Source organism: Bos mutus, chromosome 12 (assembly GCF_027580195.1).
Source record: "Bos mutus isolate GX-2022 chromosome 12, NWIPB_WYAK_1.1, whole genome shotgun sequence".
Taxonomy (NCBI): domain Eukaryota; kingdom Metazoa; phylum Chordata; class Mammalia; order Artiodactyla; family Bovidae; genus Bos; species Bos mutus.
The window spans coordinates 48,574,094-48,598,072 of NC_091628.1; the positions used below are offsets into that span (position 1 = coordinate 48,574,094).

Below are 23,979 nucleotides of genomic sequence, written 5' to 3' on the forward strand. Positions count from 1 at the left end.
AAGTCCCTTGCCAGGCAGGCACTGTGCTACCAGCCCTGGAGATACAAGGAGGACATGTTATCCGTCCTCTGAACAGCTCAATATTTAGGAGAGTTTCATATGAATGGACACAGGGGTGTCTATACATATACACATATGTACATACATGCAGATATATAAAGCTGTTTATATGTATCTTTACACCACAAGCTCCTGTGTCTAACTGTGGAAGCTGTGGGCAGCTGGGCAGCGAGGCAGCACCATTCATAGAAATGGCACCCTTTGGGATACACAGTGTTCAACCTGGACCACCATACTGAGCTTTCTTGAGACTGAAATGTGTAAGACACAAAGTTGATGATGCCATTCCCATTTAAAATCTATTGATGTCTCTCCACTGTTTACAGAATAAAGTCATCATTCCTGATCAGGTCCCTACAGACCTCCCGAAGCAGCTTCACCTCCCAGCTCTTCATCACACTCAGCTCCACGCCAGTCACTGAACTTGTGCAACCCTATCACATGTCTCTGCTCTACTCTGGATGAGCTACGTGTCCTTTCCTTTCCTCCTTCTTGCTTTCATCCCTTTGGGCTTTAATTTGCCTCATGTAGGTTTATTCTGAGCTCCTCATGATAAGGTACTGTGAATCAGTCATCCTGTATCTCCAACAGGTAACTCAGGGTTGAATAAATGAATTAATTATTCACCAAATGAAGACATGACTTAATTTGTTAATTCACAAAAGAGCTCAAATATCAAATTATTATAAAAGCTTATCACCAAATTATTATAAAAACTCATCACACTTTTTTTTTTATGAAAGAGGGACCAACAGGATCTCATCAAAGCAGATAAAAGTGTTGGTATAAGAGTACAGGTTTCATTTTGCTATTAAACAACCAGGGATTGAGTTACTCAGTGATCATTATCTTTTTTTTTTTTTAATCTTGCGAGAATGTTGGGTTGATGAAGGCTAAGTGCACACTTTAGAGTTTATCTATATTCATTCACAAAAAAATCAGGAGCTTTTTTGACCTACCTTAGAAGAAGAGCAACATAAAAGTGTTTATTTCCTTGGCAAGACAGTGAATGCCTCTCAGATTTACCCATCAGCAGCAGCCTCATCAGCCTTGATGTCTATCATTAGTCTGTTAGAGAGCTAGCTTTCACCTACAGAACTGAACCAAAGCTATTTCTCTGCTAAGACATGATGTGGGACTTTGAAAGTGTTCCAAACACATCATGGGCTTCCCAGGTGGCACTAGTGGTGAAGAAACACCCTGCCAATGCCGGAGACGCGGGTTCAATTCCTGGGCGGGCTATAGTCCACAGAGCTGCAGAGTCAGACGTGACGGAAGCAACTTATCATGCACACACACAAACACAATAGGCTTATTAAATAAAAATATAGATTTGTATAATGAGACAAGAATTTGGGAAATATTTAAAACAAAAGAACTGAAATTATTTGACATACTGAGCTCTGTGGTTAGTCTCTGGGCACAGTCAGCTCAGTTGGGTTCGTTCTAATCAGCAGATAACAGAAAAGGCATGGCCCAATGACTTCAAATTCTTCAGTTGAAGAAGCAAAATTAGATGACACAGTACCATCTCAGCCCTTGAACAAATTTCTCCTTTTATAGACTGACAGAAAGCAATTCTAAAAAGGATGTTCATTTTGGAAATGTCAGCACATGTGTTTATACTGAAATAATTTCTTAAAATAATAGCAACAGTGTTATATAAATAACACTCTAATATATTTATTTCTTTACATAATGTTATGTGTGATTCACAAAGTGGAATACCTTTTTAAGAATCATTTCTGAGAAGGCATTTGATTGAATAATCTCCCCCTTAAGTGCTAGTTGCTCAGTCATGCCTGATTCTCTGTGAACCCCATGGACTATAGCCCTCCAGACTCCTCTGTCCATCGCATTCTCCAGACAAGAATACTGGAGTTGGTAACCATTCCCTTCTCCCGGGGATGTTCCTTATCCAGAGATTGAACCTGAGTCTCCTACACTGTAGGAAGATTCTTTACCGTCTGAGCCACCAGGGATTTCCCACCTCCCCTTACATCAGATTACATTTAAAGTAACAGTGAGTTTAAAAATGAAATAAAAATCAGAAATTATTTCATAAAAGTTGTATTCTTATTGGGATTCAAGGCTCAAAAAAACTGTGTGAATTTTAGATAGCTATGGTTTAGAGATTTTAAAGCCACAGCATAAAAACAGGAGCTGTCTTCATAAAGTAATCTGGGTTTATAGTCAGATAAACTTTGATTTCAAAATGAGCTCTGCAAATTACCAGCTGCAGGACCTCTAGAGACAAACTAAACCTCTCTGGGCTTCCTTTTCTTTATTTGTGCATAAAAAAAGGGAGCATAGGGCAAATTAAATGAAACCGTATGAGTTTTCATAGAATCTGCCTAAAACTAGGCAGCCAGTGGCTTCCCAGGAGGCTTAGTGGTAAAGAATCTGCCTGCCAATGCAGGAGATGTTAGAGATGCGGGTTCCATCCCTGGGTAGGAAAGATCCCCTAGAGAAGGAAATGGCAACCCACTCCAATATTCTCGCCTGGAAAATTCCATGGACAGAGGAGCCTGGGGGACTACAGTCCATGGGGTCGCAAAGAATCAGACATGACTGAGCACACACACACTCAGAGGCATTCAGTAATAGCTTTTTCTTTCTCTTATCTCTAGGATTGTTCTCTACAATCATTTAAAAGACATTAACCCAGTTAGATACAAGGAAATTGAGAAATAAAGATCAAGAATTTTAAAATAAGGACAATGAGAAACACACAATCCCCATCAAAAACCTACAAGATTTCTGACTTATCTTTGATCATCAGACGCAACTTTCTAAATTAAGAACCATGATGTTTGAACCAGTAACAGAATCTGAAGAAAGTAACTTGCCGCCACATCTGTTCTTTCAAAGAGCATCTAAGTGAAAATGTAACAAAGATATATGACTCATTTCCAGAATTTACAAATTGTTTTGCTTTAAGAAGAAGGGCACTTGACACAAGCAATAATAAAAACAGGGGGAAGAAAGAAATATTTTAATTAGCTTAAATGTAATCGACAAGGAGCCATTTAAAAGAATATCCTTTTACCAGGTGCAGATTTTAGGGATGCTAACTAAAGCAAGAAGCTGCTACTGCTACTAATTTATGTTGCTTCCCTCCCCCCCCCACCTTTGAGAGTTATTATCAAGATCAAACAGGGTAGAGAATTCAGATACCGTGTGAGTTAAAAAATAACATGCATTTACCAACTCTGCAAAAACGGACCCTGAAAAAAACAAGTCCAGCTCTTTAACATCTTCATTTGCTTTCCTCACCCTCTGTTCTACCCTTTCCCACTTCACTCTTACTGAAAGTATCATGACTAGATCTTTTTCTTTCAGTTTAAGGCTTGTTCCTGGTTGAATAGAAATTCTCTGAGAAAGGCGCTCTTTCAGATATTCGTATTCATTTACACTTTAGTTTGAAGGAAGTTGATTATTCTACTAGCATCCCCAAGTGAGGAGTATGAAGGTTTAGAACTAGAAAGAAGAAAAAGGGGTACAGAAATTAGAGGCTCTGGGTAAGAGGGCCAAATTTTACCTATTTAAAAAATAGTTTTGCTGAGGGTTAGAGTTAATTATAATAATTTGCTCTAATCATGCGCCTGTACTTCTCTTTTTCCAAACATTTATTTCATAATTATGTTTGTCAAGTAGCTAAGGGTAATGACCCTATTACAGCATCAGAGGAAAAAAAAAAACAAAACCCAAAGCAAAACAGATGTTCTATGAATTTCTGGAAGCTGGCTTTGTCACAATTACTGGATACCTGTCTGGCTTAGACAGTGCCTCCACAATTGAAATACAAGAAGGGCCTCTCTATGGCCAGCTCTTCCCACTTATCTGAATTCACTGATGCTGAGCTGATAAAGGAGAAGCAAACAAACCAATGAAAATAGTTGAAATGAACAGTTCAAGCACAGTTCAGGAGCCTCTCCATAAAAATCTATTTGATGGAAGTGAACTCAGGTTGCTGTTCAAGCCACCAACCAGTGTTCTTTTTTGAAGACAAGATTAGCTAAACATATTGGGGTGAGGAGAGATGCAACTTTGGCCAACAACTCCTGCATTTCAAATCAAAGGAAAAATATCAAACTGAAGACTTAACACATTCATTTAAAAAACCAGTAACATGTATAATACCAAATATTTTAAAACAGCACTTAATAGCATATTAAGGTTTATGCTATGTAAATATAGTGTCAAAAAGTGAGCCACCAAATCCAACTATGGTGATGCCTATAGAGGCAAGGCTATGAACCTGAATGTGAAAGGAGACGAAGAAGAGATAAGGCTGGAGTCATCTCTTGGGTTAGCATCTTGTTTGAAGGACAAGACAAGTTTAACCCCTCTCTGCTTATCAGTCTCTCCTAATATCTTCCTACCTCATCTTCCCCCTTTCTTTCTTGACACTACCCTGGTGGCCAGTGAGGTAAGAATGCTTCCTAAACCATGCCTTTAATTAGAGAGACAAATGTGTTTTGGTGGCCCAGGGCTTGTAAAATGTGCTGCCCCTAGTGCACATAAACCCTTGATTTTATCCCCTCTCTACCTACAGATATCCTTCTCACCTAACTCTAAGGAAAGTTCTGAAAGATACTTTCCTTATGCACAGATATCTTTTGAAATCCTCTCATCTGGTCCATGCTGAAACACTGTTCTGTCCCCTTATGAAGGGACACATTATTGTATCGAGCATAGTATACTGGAATTTTGCTTGTTTGTTCATTGTCCAGCTTTTGTGTTAATAGATGGCATCATGATCCAAAGGCAAACACAAAAAGAGGAAAGAGAAATTAATAGTGAAACAGATACACATGAAAAATGAAAGAGAAATTAAGAGAAGAACAGAAACACATGTCCACTGAAAGTTAACTCTGGGTAAACCTAAGGACAGTTTTTTGTTTTTTTTTAATTCTCTAACAAGGACTATATACTTATTTGTCTGAGCCTAAAATTTTCCTTAACATATTGTTATAAGTTTTGAAATGTACCTACATTTAAGAGGTCTCTGTAGAAGATTCTTTTCACTTCACCTCACAGTATCTTACCACTTCTCAGTTTTTACATACAACATATTCCTTCTTGAATGATGCTTAATTAACTATTGATGGGTCCTGGCATTCTAGGGCTTCCCAAGCGACAGCTCAGTATTCTTTACTAATCGTTTAATGAAAACACTTACATGAATAATGAATCTGGCATTTCCCTAGATACACATGCAACTTTTGTAACAGTAATAAAGTCAGGCGTATGCACAGCAGGAACAAAGTATCGTGGCTTCCAAACGTTTTCACAAAGCAGATCAGAGAAGTTACGCTGAAAATGAAGCTCCAATTCCTGAGGCTGCTGTTAAAAGTTTCACATTAAAATATACTATTATATTATCAGCACATAATACTAGAAGCATAAAAAGTGATTATATTTGAGAAGCTAGTACCATTATTTTCTCTATCAGCTCCAAATGGAATAAGCATAACTTAGATTTTAGTAATCACACTGCCAAACCCTAACATCTGAAATAAAAGAAACACGCATATCCATAGCATATGTATACACAAATTATGTATATATTATATGGCACAGAAAAACAAGTGTGATTAAAATGTCTGTGAAATTTATGATTCATCCCAGAATTGAACCTTTTCAACAGTCTGTCTAATTTTACAGGTGAGAAAATGGAATCCCTGACCTTAAGATTTCGCTCCCACAAAACCACAATTGCCGTGCTGATCACCACACAGAGAAACTAGGTTACTACAACCAGTTATTTAAACAATAGGAGAAGAAAGTGTTTTTATACATGTTCAAGTGGAAGAATATGATTGTTAACAGACATTACAGGGCACTCATAGAAAAAGACCTGTTCTGTGAATTAGAACTTCTAAACCTTGTCTTATCACCACTTATAATATGACCTTGGACCAGTCACTGAACTTCTCTGATCCTCAATGTCTTCATTAGTGATATCAGCATAATGACATTTGCAATATTTATATTTCCTAGTTGGCACTATACTATACACTATTACTATTATTGTTAACAATCATTTTACCCTCCCTTGAAGCTTTTATCTGTCAAAATTTTTCAATTCAATTTTCACGCCATGTAACCATATCACACCCTCACAGTCGTCCTGTAAGGTAAGCACTCTTTCTCATTACAGATGAAGAAACATCTCAGAGTGGCCAACTTGCCAGACGTCACATGGCTACTAAGAGCTTGAACGTAAATTTGAATCCAAATCTAACTGCAAATTTCATTAGATTTGCAGTATACTGTTTCCTCAACTATATATATTTGTGTGTATATGCATACATATATAATGTAAATATATACCACCTACTGCCTATATATTATTATTATTATTAGGTATATTATTTTATACCACACACAAATACCCACATATAGGCTCTAAATTCTAAAATGTGCCACTAATTTTTTTTTTTATTTCAAGACCTAATTCATGAAATAGAGTAGCTATTTAGTCAATACTTGGGAAAAAAGAATTAATACATGGGAGGTAACCAAGATTATTTTAAGTAAAGTGTTAATGAACTTTTGTGTCAGCAGTAATAGTGGCTTAATTTAGATCCTCCTCTTCTTTAAGACTATGTTATTAAAAATTATGCTAGAGACAAAATACACATGGACTAGTCGTGGGTGCAATTCTAGACACAGAATTGACAATGATGAAAAAGCAGCTATATTCAATAAATGAGGGCTAAAATCTAACCCTGTGTTGCAGTTAAAGGAGCAAGAAAGAGCCCTTCAAAAATTACATATGATTTGAGTTTTTCAAAGAGGTAACATATTATCTTCAAAATTCTAAATTGCAAAAAATCTATCCTATATTTTTTCCTACCAACACAAAATAATAATGCTTGTTGGGTTTTATTTCTCTTGACTGTTCTATATGAAAATGATAAAGATGATAATTAGATAGTGACATTCAAAAAGAATGAAAAATATTGTATATTTCTTTTCAGAGTTGGGAAGGTGTGGGAAGTATTAAAAAAGAAGTCTCATTTCTATTCAAACGCAAATATTTAACTACGTCAAACACTCTATGATTCCCCTGATCTCCTCCCAAAGAACATAGGGTGGATGGAAAGATGCTGACACAGGTACCCAGTCAGAGCTAGAATGACAGGTCTGGGGAAGGAGATGCTGCTGTTTCCATTATCCATTGAACACCTTGGCAATTCTTATTTCATCCTGAGAATGTGATACTTACTCTTGTACTGCTCTGGCTATGGAAAGGGCCGTAGATCCAGTTTCATTAACGCTATCTAAGGTCACATTTGGCAGGTCATCATCATCACTGTCACTTTTACTTTGTCTGGGAGATAGGCCTCGGGGGTCCATTTGTGCTGGGAAAAAAAGGCATATATAATGAATTAAAATTAGTGTGCAGAAAGTTAACCTTGTCCTGGACCAACATCAAGCATGGAATGTCTCTTCTGTGTATATCACACACATGGCATCCTCTAGAAATCCCAGGAATTAGTGAAAGCAATGTATTTTTATGGACTGAGCACTCACTGACTCTTTTCCCTTGTTCATTTGTTTTATAAAACCGCCATCAGCTCTCGGTAGTTTCAGGGGATGATTACAGAATAGAACGTATAAAATCCACAATATTACCAACTTCTGAGTGGTCAGAAGATGATTAGGTAGCTTGTGAGTTACTGTTCTACCTTCTGGCTTCTTCTTGCTTCTGCTGCCAGAGTTCTTGCCATTTTGTTGCATACTAACATTGCCTGGAAGGTGGCGAGCAGGAGGGAGAGGATTTGTTTGCTTATAGCTCTCATCAGAAGCTTAGAGAAGAACAAGGTTTACAAGAGAAATATCAAGGTGTAGGTATTTTTCATATCACAGTGAATCCTTGTCTCATAGTTCACTGTTGCTCTAAGTGGAGATCTGAGAGCAGGAAAATAACAGAACTAGCAGCCTGTCATTTTAACTGTATTTACATGTGTTAGCCAGTGCCCCTCATCATTATCCTGATCTCATTTTCCAAAACAGCGTTTCTAGGTAAGATTCTCCTTCACTGCATGCTTGCTGAGGCAAGAAATAGCCCAATGTTCTGACCCTTGTTGACAGGGACCACCAGATCCTTTCAAATGAGAAGGTTACCATCAACCTTTAATATATTAATGTATATTTTTCAAAACTGGTTTCACTTCCACCTCCTCTTTACGAACAGCTTTAGCAACCACCAACTAGGAAGTCCATCAGCCCTCACTTCAAGCACCAAAGAAGCACACCTTCTAAATTGAAAGCACTGTGCTAGCTACATAATTGCATTGCTAAAATGTATGATTTCAATGCTCAGCCAGCTTCAACAAGAATCCTGCTCTTCAAACATGCCTACATAAGACTTCTAAACCCACTACTGCTTGCAAGGAAAAGCAAAATGAACTTAAAATCATGGTTACAATGACATTTGGGTACATTTACAGTTCCCTTTTTTTCTTCTTTGGTTTTTGTTACTGTGCATCATACATCAGGTAGAGTCGCAGGGAAATGCTGATTTTTTCCATTTTCTTAACCCACAAAAGATAATTTCTTACAATTTTACCTAATACTGACTATATGACTAGAAAAACTATAGAGAGTTTTGACAGATTTCTAACTAAACTTGGTTATGAAGGTGCTAATATCTGTTGAAATCTAAGGTGGAGTATACTTGACATACATTCTGCAAGTATAAACATACCAAAATATACTTTGAATAATGGAACAGTTTAGTAAATGTTGGTTATATTAAAGAGAAAATAATAAAACTAATCTAAAGTAGTAGTCCTTTGCTGAGGACTTATCTGCCCCCCAAGTGACATCTGACAATGTCTAGAGACACAGTGATTCATCCAACTTGAAGGAAGGGAGATGCTACTGGTACCCAGTAGGCAGATGCAAAGGATACTGTTAGATCTAATACAGTATGCAGGACAGCCATGGCCCCAAGACAAAGAGCCAGTCTAAAATATCAACAGCACCAAGCTGAGAAACTTTGATCTAGATATTTAAGAGTTTGGACAGAAAGGTATCACATCTGATAACTTTCAAATGCATAACTATGTCCTAGTTTCAAAGTCTCTAGCAAAGAAATCAAATCACACATAGGATTATCCATCTTTTCCGGGTCTAGCCTCAAATAAAACAATTACTGTCATGTGACTCATCACTGGTCACTTCCACCAATACAGCCCTCACTTTCTTGAACATCAGAAATTATGCAATGATGCACATTAAGTTCTTGAATGCTGTCTTTATACCACATGGTAAGACAAAGACTGTTTCTTTTCCATTTGATCTCTAGAGAAGAGTCCCTAGCAGAGGGGCTTGGAGAAACTCTTTGTAGAGGAAAGTAACCAATTTCACAACCTCGTAATAACACACAGCTACTTAGGCATTTGGTCATTCCAAAGGCACTGAAGGCATTAGATCATTTAAGATTTATTTTGGCTCCAGGCAATAGAAACTGGCTCAGGCTGCTTTATATTAAATGAATGTGCATGCACGCTAAGTCCCTTCAGTCGTGTCCAATTCTTTGAGAACCTATGAACTGCAGCCCACCAGGCTCCTCTGTCCATGGGGTTTTTCCCAGGCAAGAATACTAGAGTGAGTTGCCATGCCCTTCTCCATGGGAATCTTTCTGACCCAGGGATTGAAGCTCCATCTCTTAAGTCTCCCACATTGGCAAGTGGGAAGCCCCACTCAGCAGCTCACAGAAAGGAAGGTAAAGATGACCAGCCAGCACTCAAGTAGCCCAAGACACAGGGATGATACAGACAGATCAACCAGAAATTCACAGATAAGTCTCCTGTTGTGCAATCCCACTGGCAAATGATTCCTTTAACACTTGCTCATACTGCTAAATTTAGTCAAGAAATTTAGTATCAGACTCATTGTGTGGTCCTACATATACCTGTAAACATCAATAATTTAACATTTAAAGTTCTTGAAACACCATGCACTAAGACTCCTTGACCAAGATATCAAATGAACAAATAGCCAAAGAAAAGAGGATATTTTGGGTGGTCCCATTTTCATCAAGACAAATAGAGATCACTTGGGAAGTCATATCACTCAAGCAAGAGACAGGCACTTAACCAGCAACCAATTTGGCTCGGAAAGTTAGTCTCACGGCGTGACAGATTCCAAATAACTGGTGTGAGAGTTGATCATCTAAATTATGCTATGTTTATATCTTAATGAAAGCTTAAAATATGTTAAATATAATGCCTTTTCTGATGTACTTTTCAGGAACATTATAATTGAGGATCTCTTTCCAATATTTTCAATAAATATTATGAAATACATCTGCTGCCATCATGCTGGGAAACTCTTCTTACCCATACCTTCAGCCAAGTTGAGGAAGTAATTAGAAAAGCTTCTTAAAATCTGCATTGCTGATTAGGTCAGATGATTAGCTAATCTACATAGTTGCATAATTCCACTCTATTTTTATTAAATGTGGGGTAGGGGTATCTACCCTCCCTAACCTCCAATAGTCTTTGAGTTTCTCAGCTCATTTAGGGAACACTAATTCTTTGAGGTGCCCACGGGAGAGAAAATGGAAAAGTTACCAGGGCATTAGACCCCAAAACACCTCTCTCTCTGAGTAAGATAGCACCAACTGAAAGCGTTGAAAAGAATGCTAGAAGCATCTGAAAAGAACCTACACTTCAGATTTTGTTCTTCTTAAATGAAAAAGGGATCAGACAGCAGTAGGTGGTCTAACTCATTGCTGGACAAAGTGTCATCCCTGAGAGAGAGGTACTGAGAACATGGTGTGAAATTTACTCCATGTCATGAAATCCTGGGAAGACAACTGCAGAAATCCAACACCTGAACTTGAACCTATTTACTCTCTCAACCTATTTAGTCCTTCAAACACCACCTAGGATCACTGTCGCCATGAAGATCACTTCAATGAATCTTGTCTCCTTGAATTCATGCCCTTGTGTGACTGCTCCCCCCAGCACCTGTGGACTTAGCTAGATGACCTGAAGTCGTTCTAGAGTGAGTGGACACATTCCAGCCACTAGATGACGGCATTCACAGGAGTGACTAGCATGAAAACTGCCCAGCTAAACCCATTTCAAATGTTCGTCTTACAGAACTGTGAGTAAATAAAAGAGTGCTATCCAGTCTCGGACTGGAGAATTTCATGGACTGTATAGTCCATGGGGTTGCAAAGAGGTGGACACAACTGAGCGACTTTCACTTTCACATGCCAGTCTACTCAATTGGGGGCTGATTTGTCACAGCACGCCAGGCTTCCCTGTCCTTCACCGTCTCCTGGAGTTTGCTCAAACTCATGTCCATCAGGTCAATGATATCATCCAACCATCTCATCCTCTGTCACCCCCTTCTCCTGCCTTCAATCTTTGCCAGCATCAGTCTTTCCCAATGAGTCAGGTCTTCACATCAGGTAGCCAAAGTATTGGAGCTTCAGCATCAGTCCTTCCAATGAATATTCGGGGTTGATTTCCTTTAGGATTGACTGGTTTGATGTCCCTGCAGTCCAAGGGACTCTCAAGAGTCTTCTCCAGCACCACAGTTGTAAAGTATCAATTCTCTGGCTCTCAGCCTTGTGTATGGAACAACTCTCACATCCATACATGACTCCTGGAAATACCACAGCTTTTACTATATGGACCTTTGGATATGGCTGCATGTAGTCAATCAAAACTTAGGACTTTATTACATGTGGGCTATGGAGCACACTCTTCATAGTACATTTGTACAACTGATATGCTGACGTCATTTGGTTCAGAATGTCAGCTGCTCAAATATAGGCTTGATTTTTCTAGCATATCAAGATAGATGATGAGAGAAAAATTCATAAGTAAATAAAGCTTGACTCAGAGGTCAGTGGACTCCAGGATCAGATCTGGCTCTTCTGGGTCTCACTCTACTTACTGATGTTTCCACAATGCTCTGTTGTCTTACTTTTTAAATTTTTGTTACTGCTAATGAGACTACTTCTCTACATAGAGCAAGTGTCATTGTCTATATAACCCCAATGAAGATTTAAAAATCCAATCAATTATGTAAATCCTGTGATGTGGGTACTGTGTTGATATACATGCAATTTATTCATTTTCCCCAAATTGCTATCTGCACATCTGACAAAATAATGTCTTTTCCCCCCATTATATTAAATAATAACTTCACAATGTTATTATAATTCCCTAGTGCAAGGTCCTCTTCTAAGTGATAGCACCACTGGAACTCTCTGCAGCTTTCAAGATTATTGGTTATATCTTCTCATTTTCACTCCCAGCCTCTTAATTAATATTGACTGAAGGATTTTGGGGGAAAGCAGTACCTGTGGCTGGTGATTTTTCTTTTGGCCAGCCAAAAATTAATTCTTTTATTTCACTAACACTTTGAGGGCTATTACATTCAATGGTCACACCTGATACACCTGTAAAGTCTTCTAACTTTCTTGACATGTTACCTTCAGTCCAACTCTTCTGCAGAAGTGAAAGAAGCATTCCCCAGCACTGCACCGTGAGTTTCACTTCACTTTCTGTATGAGAATCAAACACTAAGGTTTCTGTCTCTTTGCTGGTCTAATATTCACACTGTCTGAATCAGAACGATAGTATGAAGAACTATCATGTTCTGAGACACTAGCACACATGTCGCCTGGACAATAACAGAAAGTAATCTACATAAAATTCACCCAAAAATTCTTCATTCAAAATTCTGTGATGCATCATTTCTGAAAATTTGATGTTTCTAATATATACAAGGTTGGGACAAGAACATAACGGAGCAAAATGTGAATGATAATGACAATCATAAGTTGTATAATGAACCCTTGATCAATTTTAAGCTCCAGTGATATGCCCTACCAGAAGCTTTAACAACTCTCCACAGTGATTGTTAACTGTATCACTCTTTAAAAATATATTAATATGTCCCTGGTCAATAATGTGCTAAATCTCTCTCCCTCCCTTGACTTCAGGGGTAGGCACACTAAGGTTTGTGGGTCTTGCCACCTGATTTTATAAAGTTTTATTCCACCATACTCATGATTTTATCTCTGGCTGTTTTAGGGCTACAATGACAGACTTGAGTAGTTGTCACGGAAACCATATGGCTTGCCATAAAATACCATCTGGCCTTTTGGAGAAAGCATTTGCTGACTCTGCTGTAGACGGTTTAATTCTTTTGAGTCTCTCTCCCTCTTACTTTCTTCAACTCTTCTCTCTGCATATACCTAAATTTTAGATACCCCTTCAAATCTCATTATCCACCCTCTCATTTCTGTCTATCTTTATTTCTCAGTAATTCCACATTTTCTACAATTTCAGTTACTGTCTCAGTGGAGATGGACACTAAACTTGTGTTCTCAGCTCTAAAAGAGCTAAAGATTTAGCTCCTCTGCCTTCAATCCCATTTTATTCATATTTCTAGCATTCTACTCCCCCTCAATGTCCAAAAGTAATTTCAAAGTCCAGTCCTATTCTTCTTTCAAGCCTCAGTGGAGACCCATCATTCTCCTGGTCACCAGGCTGAGAGCTCTCATCATTTCATGGGTGTGTCCTTCATTCAACCAGATAGATACTAATTGCTATTGCATTCACCCCACAGTTCTTTGGAGGTCCCTTTCTTTCTTTAATAAACTCAATAAGCGTTCTCAAAGTACTGCTACATATTACATTTGTCTTCTATGGTATTTCTCTAGTAATTAAGTGAATGAAGGATGTCTAGAGAAATACAGATTTCTCAATCAGTCCTTATTTGAAAGCACTGAATTTTTCCATCACCTCAACAAAAAAGGTTCAGCAGCCCCCACTAATCATGCTGCAATTTCATTTTTCATTTGGCAGTCTTATGTGTCCTATCTCTGAAGTCCCTTATTCCAGTTATTAATACATACGGTTATTCCTGTCTATGCACAATTTAGTCAAAAAAATTCTACACCCTTCCTAAAGAATAATACTTTCCTTTATGAACTTTTGGTTCATTTTCTAACAAAATGTAAACTTTCCTTTTAAAAAAAAATGCTCTTATTTTTGTACTTATGTATTTTTATGGCATTCTCACACTTTCCATTTTGAATTATACTTAAGCCTACACTTATTTTCCAGTGGTCATGTATGGATGTCAGAGTTGGACTATAAAGAAAGCTGAGCACCAAAGAACTGATGCTTTTGAACTATGGTGTTGGAGATGACTCTTGAGAATCCCTTGGACTGCAAGGAGATCAAACCATTCAATCCTAAAGGAAATCAGTCCTGAATGTTCCTTGGAAGGACTGATGCTGAAGCTGAAACTCCAGTACTTTGGCTACCTGATGCAAATAACTGACTCACTGGAAAAAACCCTGATGCTGGGAAAGATTGAAGGCAGGAGGAGAAGGGGACAACAGAGGATGAGATGGTTGGATGGCATCACTAACTCAATGGACATGAGATTGAGCAAGCTCCGGGAGTTGGTGATGGACAGGGAAGCCTGGTGTGCTGCAGTCCATGGGGTCACAAAAAGTCGGACACAACTGAGTGACTGAACTGAACTGATACTTATTTTACATCCCTTTTTATTCTGTCTACTCCTTGAGAAATCATATTGACTATATACCCTTGTACACAGTAAAAAGTAATATTTACTGATGAAGATGATGGTAATAAGTGCAGATCTCTGCTTGCAATGATCACAGTGGTTCCCAGCTTGCAAAAGATTCAATGATAAAAGTCTATTTCACATTTTATTTTAAAAATTACATTCTGGGTTATATTCTAATATTAACATTCATGGGACAAAAGTCATGATCATTAAATTTCTATTACTCTATATAATATTAGTTAATTATATATTATTTTGGGGTTTGTATAAGGCCATAGAATAACATGGAAGGAAAATGTTCTTAATTTTCTGGTTACTTTTTAAGCTAAATTACATTTTATAGGATTTTCTTTTCTTTCAGTAAAATATTTTAAATACAACAACATACATGTCACTTCTACAATATGAGTTTCTGCTTGGAAACTGCAGAGGAGGAATTCACTCATTTAAAATACCATTTAAAATAAATGTTTGTTGAGATTATCACAATATTAACCAGGGTTTCACCTTTCTAAAGAATCATGACTAAAACTACTTTCCTTATTTATAAAAAGAACAAGAATAGAGATTTACAATTGTCTTGTGTTCACAGGACACATGCCTCAGAGAACACAAGGCTTTGTGATTAAAGAATTCATAAAATTTTCTATTAGTAAGTAGGATTTTACACTGAGCCTCCATTAACGTTATGTAACTCTCCAGAGTTGGCCAAGACTTCTGAACTCCAGGAATCTTCTGAGATTTCACAGACCACTGTTTTCCTCTACATTTCCATTTTGTCAATTCATTACAACTGCTCAAAACCCAAGCTAACCAGCTCCAATTGATTTATTCAAAATTGAATCTACTTTAGGAAGAGATGATTTAAAACACTTAATAATAAAGTGAATTGGTGGTGGGCACATATGGTGAGTAATGAGATCATCAAACTCATTTGCATCTGGAAGGCACAAAGAAGATGACTTTAGACATTAATCCATGGCATTTTAATTCACTTTTCTTATTTCACTTAGTTGGTCTTTCTGCTCTGTGTTTTCTGGTTTGCCAACTGGGTAGAATTGAATCTTGCAAGAAACAGATAAGAGACCTGCTATAATGATTTTAAAAACCACTGAATCATGATCCTCAACTTAATATAAAGTGTTCAGATCTAATAAATACTTCAGAAATGGAAGAAAATCTACTTTGAACTTAATAGTTCTGTTGTTATGTCAACGAAGTTCTGCATAGTTGACATGGAAATGACTTACATTTACAAAGAAAGCAGTTATTTTTTGCTAGTTTCAAAGTCAGAAGATTAAAGAAGTTGGCACATGGGACTCCTCTGGCGGTCCAGTGGTTAAGGCTGTGTGTTTCCACTGCAGGGGGCACAATTTCAATCTCTGGTTGAAGAACTAAGATCCCACACGCTGCATGGCATGGCCCAAAAGTAAAAACAACAAAGACAAAAAAAAAAAAACTTGGCACATGAGAGTATCACAGCATGTTTATCATCAAAGTCGCTGTTGACCTCATGTGTGCGTATGTCCTCATGGGCTGTTGAGGCATGAAACGCACAAATGTTTGATAATATTTTCTTTGAATATAATAATAAGGAAAAAGATTTTTAATTGGTAGAAACTTGTGACACTGATGTTTGGATGACTTCTAAAACTCATAATGCTCTAACACAGGGGTCCCCAACCTCCTGGCCATGAAGTGGTACCAGGCCATACAGCAGGAGGTGAGTAGTGTGCAAGAGAGCAAAGCTTCATCTGTATTTACAGCTGCTCCCCCTCACTTGCATTATGCCTGAGCTCTGCCTCCTGCCAGATTAGTGGTAGTACAATAAATGTAATGCCCTGAATTATCCTGAGAACATTCCTTCTCTGTCCCCAGTCCATGGAAAAACTGTCTTCCACGAAACTGGTCCCTGGTGCCAAAAAGACTGTGGGGACTGCTGCTCTGACAGTATGCATTCTGAACATCATCTACCCGGACTTCCTCAACCAAAGCTGCTACGTCACCTCCTGAGCATTAAGCATCAGCTGGCCCTGAGGCCAAGCAGAGATCGGTGAGGCCCGGATGGCTCATTATAATCCATCCAAGTTCATATGCTAAAAATAGAGCTCTTCCTCCATGTCCACCCCATTCACACTAACAATTAAATACGGTGTCAAGGATCAAAGTGACTCTTCAGTATCATCATTCATTTTTCTCCAAATCCTGAAAACCATTCCCTCCCACGGCCTCTCACATCCAACCACTGAAGACATAAACATGAAATACGAAGAGACATCACACTTACGAACCAACAGTTGCTCTCTCATACTCTTGCTTCCAAATTGAGTTACATTATTTACAGCTTTTCCCTGATGCTATTTTTATTTAAGAAATCACACACACACACACAGACTGATCACTTATTTGATTCTCCCAAAAGATGAAAAAACTTAACATTTGCAGTACTTCTTTCAGATCCTTAAAGAAAGTAAAATATCACAAAGGGAGTTGACTCTGCATTTTCCCCCTATTTTGTTTCCCTCTTCCATATGTCCTAGTGTATATAAGTTTTAACACTTTTACTTGGTATGTATCAATGAGTGACCACCAATGTGGTTTTGCTCTTTAAAGTGTGTATATATAAAATTTTACAGTTTATTTTTACTCAACATTACATTTGCTATTTATTTATATTCTTAATTTTTCTAAAGTCACTCTAGGTATCTCTTCTCCCAAATACAAGAAGGACGCATCATGCTGCAACTACCCCAGGGGTCATTCCCACCTTCCCCAGCTTGTTTTTCATCACAGGACATCTTTTTTCTTTTGGTGTTAGTTCTAGAAGGTGTTGTAGGTCTTCATGTGCTCTGCATGCTCAGTCCCTTCACCCATATCTCACTCTTTGTGACCCTACAAGACTGTAGCCAACTAGGCTCCTATATCCTTGGGATTTCCCAGGCAAGAATCCTGGAGTCTGTTTGCATTTCCCTCTCCAGGGAATCTTCACAACCCAAGAATTCAGCCCAAGTCTTCTGCATCTCCTGCACTGCAGGTGGATTCTTTACCATTGAGTCGCCAGGGAAGCCCAGTTCTTTTTCACTGTAGCCCCGTAATCTGCTTCATGTTTTACTGTTAAGAGTTACAGCTTATCTCTTCATGCAGATATTTATATTTTTAAAAATCATTTCTAAGCTCAGCTTCCATTTCAGGTTCTTTTCTTTCAAAGAAATATCCTTTAGTTCTTTCAGCAAATTTGTGTGGGTGGTAAACTTAGTCAGTATATGTATGATTTTTTTTTAATTTTACTGTCAGTTGAAGTGACTTGTTGGGAACAGAATTCTAGGATCCCTCACTGTCCTTTGAAGACACTACAGCATTTCTTTCTGGTATTTGTTGCTATTGACAGCCTCTGTCATTCTTTAATTCCTTTGTAGAAAAAAGCTTTCAAGATTTTCTTTATGACTCATGCTTGACAATTTCACTGCTCTGTGTCTAGAGGTGGACTTATTTTTACTGACTTGTCTATAGCCCAAGATTCATGTTATCCCTTAATTCTTCAAAATTCTTAAGACATTCCTCTGAATATCGCTTCTCTGAATATATCTATTTAGACCTATTTTATAAAAGTCCTTTTAGATAGATGTTGGAACACTTCAATTTATGTCCTTAACTTTTCCATCATGCTCTGGGTCAAAAAAAAATTTTTTTTTAACATTGCCTTGTTTTGGGGATAAAATTCTCAGTAAGATCTCTCAGTTCATATATTCTTCCACTAAAGAACTTTCTCAACATAGCCAAAACAAGAATCTGGGAATTATCCTAGATATATTTTTTCCTTCTTCCTTGACAACCATCAGGGCAATGAGTTCTATCCATCAGTTATCCATTCACATTGGCTTCCTAAAATAGCTTTCTAACTTTTCTCCTTTTATTCAGTCCTTCATCCATAGACTTAAATATTACTATGTTACTCCCATCTATTTACATGCTTGTCTCCCTAGAGTGTTCAGTAATACAGACTTCTCAGTTTGGCCTACAAGGCCTGGGATAACCAGATCCATAGATAACCCTAGAACCCCATTTCATTTCTGATAAATACCCTACAAGTGAACCATACCAACCTATCTACTTGGATGCTGCTGCTGCTAAGTCACTTCAGTCATGTCCGACTCTGTGCAACCCCATAAACAGAGCCCACTAGGCTCCCCTGTCCCTGGGATTCTCCAGGCAAGAACACTGGAGTGGGTTGCCATTTCCTTCTCCAATGCAGGAAAGTGAAAAGTCAAAGTGAAGTCACTCAGTCATGTCCGACTCCTAGCGACCACATGGACTACAGCCTACCAGGCTCCTCCGTCCATGGGATTTTCCAGGCAAGAGTACTGGGGTGCGTTGCCATTGCCTTCTCCGATCTACTTGGATAATGTCCCTATCTACTAGGATCTACTATGGTCTTTCATATTTCTAGGACGTTGCAGCTTTTGTTTTTTAATTGCCTTTGGTTCCTCATTTATGTGGATGATGTAAGTAACACTTTCCTCTGAGAAACACCCTTCTCCTGAAGTTACAATCACTCCCTTTCAACCTCTAAGCTTTGCATTCCTTTATAATCTATCTCTGGGGGTCTACACTTATTTGTATTGCAGCGCTCACCTCACTATAGTTGTCTTGTCTCCTTTATCCACTCAACTATGAGCTTCTTGTGGGTATTGTCAGTGCATCGAACATGTGGCTGAATCATAGATGTGCATTAATCAAATGAGTAAGTAAATGGAAAGGAATACATTGAATAATTCTGGGTGACGTAAAAGGTTAAAAAATAAGAAAAAAAATTTTAAATTAACCTGGCAGTTCAAATTTTATTTAATTTTGGTAAAGGAATAAGAACACAAGGAAGAAAATAAACAGTGTTAAAATCTCCTCATATTCATTTAATGATAAGTGTGAAGACATTTTCCCCCACTGAAATGTTGCACCATAGGGAATAAAATTCAAGAAGTTTATATAACAAGTCAACTAGTTTCATCTAGTTTATAAAGTGCAACAGTTTCTAGGTGGCAAAATTTTAAAGTATGAATATATATGTGTATATATATGTATGTCTCATATATTTATATTTATATATACATGCTTAAATGGCTCAGTGAGCAAAGAATCTGCCTGCGATGCAGGAGATGCAGGTTTCATTCCTAGGTCAGGAAGATCCCCTAGAGTAGGAAATGGCAACCCACTCCAGTGTTTTCGCCTGGAAAATCCCATGGACAGAAGAGCCTGGCAGGCTACAGTCCACATGGTCGCAAAGAGTCAGACACAATCGAGCATCAGCACATTTCAGTTCAGTTCAGTTGCTCAGTCATGTCTGACTCTTTGCGACCCCATGAACCGCAGCATGCCAGGCCTCCCTGTCCATCACCAACTCCCGGAGTCCACCCAAACCCATGTCCATTGAATCAGTGCTGCCATCCAACCATCTTATCCTCTATCGTCCCCTTCTCCTCCTGCCCTCAATCTTTCCCAGCATCAGGGTCTTTTCAAATGAGTCAGCTCTTCACATCAGGTGGCCAAAGTATTGGAGTTTCAGCTTTAACATCAGTCTTTCCAATCACAATACATGTTTAAATAAGGAACAGCATCAACCTCTTCTTTGAGCGTATTCTAACATGCCCAGATACGAGGTGGCCACTGCATTCTGTACCTTACAAACACATAAGCGTCTCTAAATAAACCACCTACTGGCTGAATAGTAATATTATGGCCAATATTCCTTATATGGTCTCTGGAATGAGGTATGAAATGGTGTTAACAAGAAGAGTCTGAATGTGCCGGCTTACTCCTACTGATTAAGCATAATTCTATTCTGTGTTTACCATAATTAAAAATACAGAGCACAACACTGAAAGACAGTTATAACCCATTCAGCGGCTTGTAAACTGCAAATGTTTTAACTTTCCACTTAGACCATGCCAAATTACACAGTTAAAAGTTGTTTAAGTAATAGTTGAAAGGGGTTTACTTGTTAAGTGTGAGGGGCTTATCGTGGTGATTACCACAAAAAAATGATCACAATTGGCCAAGGAAGGAAATAAAAGGGCCTATTAATATGTTGCCCTACTTGCAAGGTATAATGAAAATAATTGGAGGTTAATGGCACCTTGATTATAGTAGATCATACTAATCAATGGGTACAAGGATGCCAGGAGGCAGGGGTTGCCAGTTAGTGCTCATTTGTTAGATGGAAAGGCAGGTCATGTTTCATGACAACCATCACTTTGAGAGTAGGTTGGAAAACACCTACCACCACATATCATGATACCAATCCATTTTGGAAACCATACAACATATTTTACTCTCTGATAAACTTGATAAAATAGGAAGAAAACTATAAAAACATGGAAAAGTAGTGGATGAGACTCAAGAGAAACTTACATAAAAACTGGAAAACGTCTGATCTTACTATAAACCTATTCTCTGTAACCAAACACACATTTTCTGGAATTTATTTTCCAACTCTGAAGAAGGCATTTCTGAACATCTGCGATATAAGCTAGGATAATTTTAAAGCTGTAATGTTGTAATGATTATTAGCTATTGGCTAGTGCTCAGAATTTTATTGAACTCATTAATCTAAGAAAAATAAATACAATTATAACGGTACTAATAAATGCTGGCTATATTTTTATTTGGTGGTTTTTCCCTTGTGTTTTTCAGAAAATAACCACTACCAGGATGAGGCAAGACAAACAGGCACGTCTGTGCTGTGTATGCCTGTCTAACCAATTCCCTGCTCAAGAGAGCTCCAGGCAGGGACCAGATATGTGGGAAAAGGACACAGATGTCGATCTCTGAAACTCAGTCAACCACACTTTGACAAAATTTCCCTACACCTAAGAAATGTTAACCTATAGCTTGAAGCTGTTGTTTAAAAATATTGCAAGATGCTGGAGAAAATGGAAATACATAATATGGTACCATAATATCAATACTTAGCCACATGGAATTACCTCATGCAATTCATATATACACACACACTTATATATGAATTTAAATATAGATGATTTCCTATGTAACATTTTCAGATCACGACCTTGACAAAAAAAATGGTTTAAATTTTCAATGTACCTGATTTGAAAAAATATGAAACTGGGTTTTTCAATATTGACAAACTCTCTACATAACTAAGGCATACTTTTTAAATGATCAAAACCCAAGTATGGCAAAAGTTTAAAAAGTTTTGATTTTGTTCAAGGCTTTGTCACTAGTAAGCTGTGACCTTATTAAGAAACAGAGAAAGGTATGAGTCTCGGTTTTCTTATCTATAAAAGACAGGCAATAATATCTATACACTGGTTATACTGTAAGACGTAAAGATGATGTATGTAAAGTGCAAAGAACATATAAGCATTCAATAAAGGTTAATTATCGAAATGATTTTTAATAAATATATTTATAAGATTTATTACCTACTTTGCCACCTACTTCAGACAGACCATAATTTAGCCTTTCCTTCATTACTAATGGTCATTATTTCAAAAGCAATTATTATGCTGTAATAAAGTATTACCTCCAAGGACTAAAGAGCTGTGTAAGCCTATTTACTCCATTCCCAACAGACCTCGCTGTGATTTTTCAAGTTCCTGTTTTAATAATAATTTTGACACCTCCTTTCTTAGCCGCCACTCTTTTGCCCTTAGTCTACCTACAGAGAAAGGGAAATTCCTAATTTGGGCCGGGGGCGAGGTTTGGGGGGTGAGAATCTCAGAGGGTTTCAAGCATTTGTAAACAGGTACTGCAACATTAGGAATTTCTTTTCCTAAGGAAAACTACAGGAAGTGAAATGCTACACAATTTTTATGGCTATTAGGAACACATAAAAATCTATTGAGATAACATTTCAGGGGGCATGAGTTATAAAAATTGAGAAATATCCCTCTCCTATATTTTTCTTTTTGCCATTTGCATTCACTACTTCCTCTCGAGGCACAGCAGGATATTCACAAAGGATGTAAGAAGTACATCTAAAGTAAGAGTTAAAAGGCTTTCTCTTTCAGAAAAGGAGAAGTCAGCTCCTCTCTTATAAGTAATTCATAGTATATTTCATGCATGCAATGCATGTTTTACATGCTATGCTGTTTGTGCATGCGGGCGTGTGTGTGCACCTCATAGCCTATGATTCAGTCAAGCTCCACCACTGTTCACCTTTTTCCTTATCTGGAATGCTTCTGCCTCCTCCGAGAAGCAAAGCCTTATGTTTGCACCTCAAATGCGACACACTCTACTTTCATCGTAACGTACAACTTCCTCCAGGATCAAATTCATGTTCTTTGGTGGGGCGGGGGGGGGGTTCCACCTTCAGTCTCTAGAAGGTTTCCTCTGTTTTAATGGGCTCTGTATTTACAGAGGACTAATTGAAAACATCCATACCTGACAAAGGTCAGGTGACAAAGGTCACATCAGAGATGATTAGGGAGTCCTGGGCTTTAGCACAGATGAGACAAAAATGAAATCATGAAACTGACAACTCCTTCTAAACGCAGATTTGAAGCAGTTCAGCAGACCTGTTTTAGATTTGTGCGTGGGTTTGCTTAATATACCTTTAAGATTAGAGATTGGTGGAAGGAAACGAAATCTTTGTTTTATGGCTACAACAAATGGGCCCACCACAGTAAAAATGTCATTTATTCTTTCTCACAAAGAGACCTTTGCGGCATAGTGCAAATAAAAGCAGCATTTTTCCTTCTACTTAAGGTTTGTTAGGTGAAATTTATGTTTTTAAAATGCACTGCAAACACCAAAAACTGATTGTACTCTTATCAGCTTTTAAATCAAAACAGCTCGCTATCTGGTAAGGACAGGAGAACTGGTCGATTTATTTCATAAAACTTTATGTACAAAGAGACAGTGTCTATGAACTTAATGGAGAGAATATAGAGTCTGGAGGGGTAATTTTTATTAGAATTTATAGTGGGATTATCCATACTCCACAGTTTTCAGATTTTATTGAGATTTTATGGTACTGTGATGCTGACACAGTCAACTGCAGTGGGACAGGAGGTATAATTTGTTTCACCCTGCCTGGGAAGTGAAATTGGCATTACTATTATATAAGAAACCTCACAGACGCTATTAATTGCCCAGATCCAATCAAAGCCATTACTTCTCCCAGTTTCACAGGTAAAATATTTTACCTGGGCATAAAAGAATAATAAGAACTGGCTGTAACTCTCATGCAACGCTGTCTTTTCATTAAGACTGTTCAGAAGCCATAAGAATATTTCTCACCCACAGGGAGTTCAGCTCCAGAAACTATTAAAATCTAAATCACATCAAGCATCTGTAATGTACCACCAA

General features: G+C 37.9%; 1 protein-coding gene across 1 annotated transcript in view; it reads right to left on the reverse strand.

Moving 5' to 3' along the window:
* Positions 1 to 23,979, reverse strand: part of KLF12 (KLF transcription factor 12) — a 439,404-nt gene that overhangs the window by 136,767 nt on the left and 278,658 nt on the right. Inside the window, 1 exon segment of the mRNA XM_070380584.1 lies at positions 7,298 to 7,433. Within this exon segment, the coding sequence (XP_070236685.1) occupies positions 7,298 to 7,433 (136 nt within the window).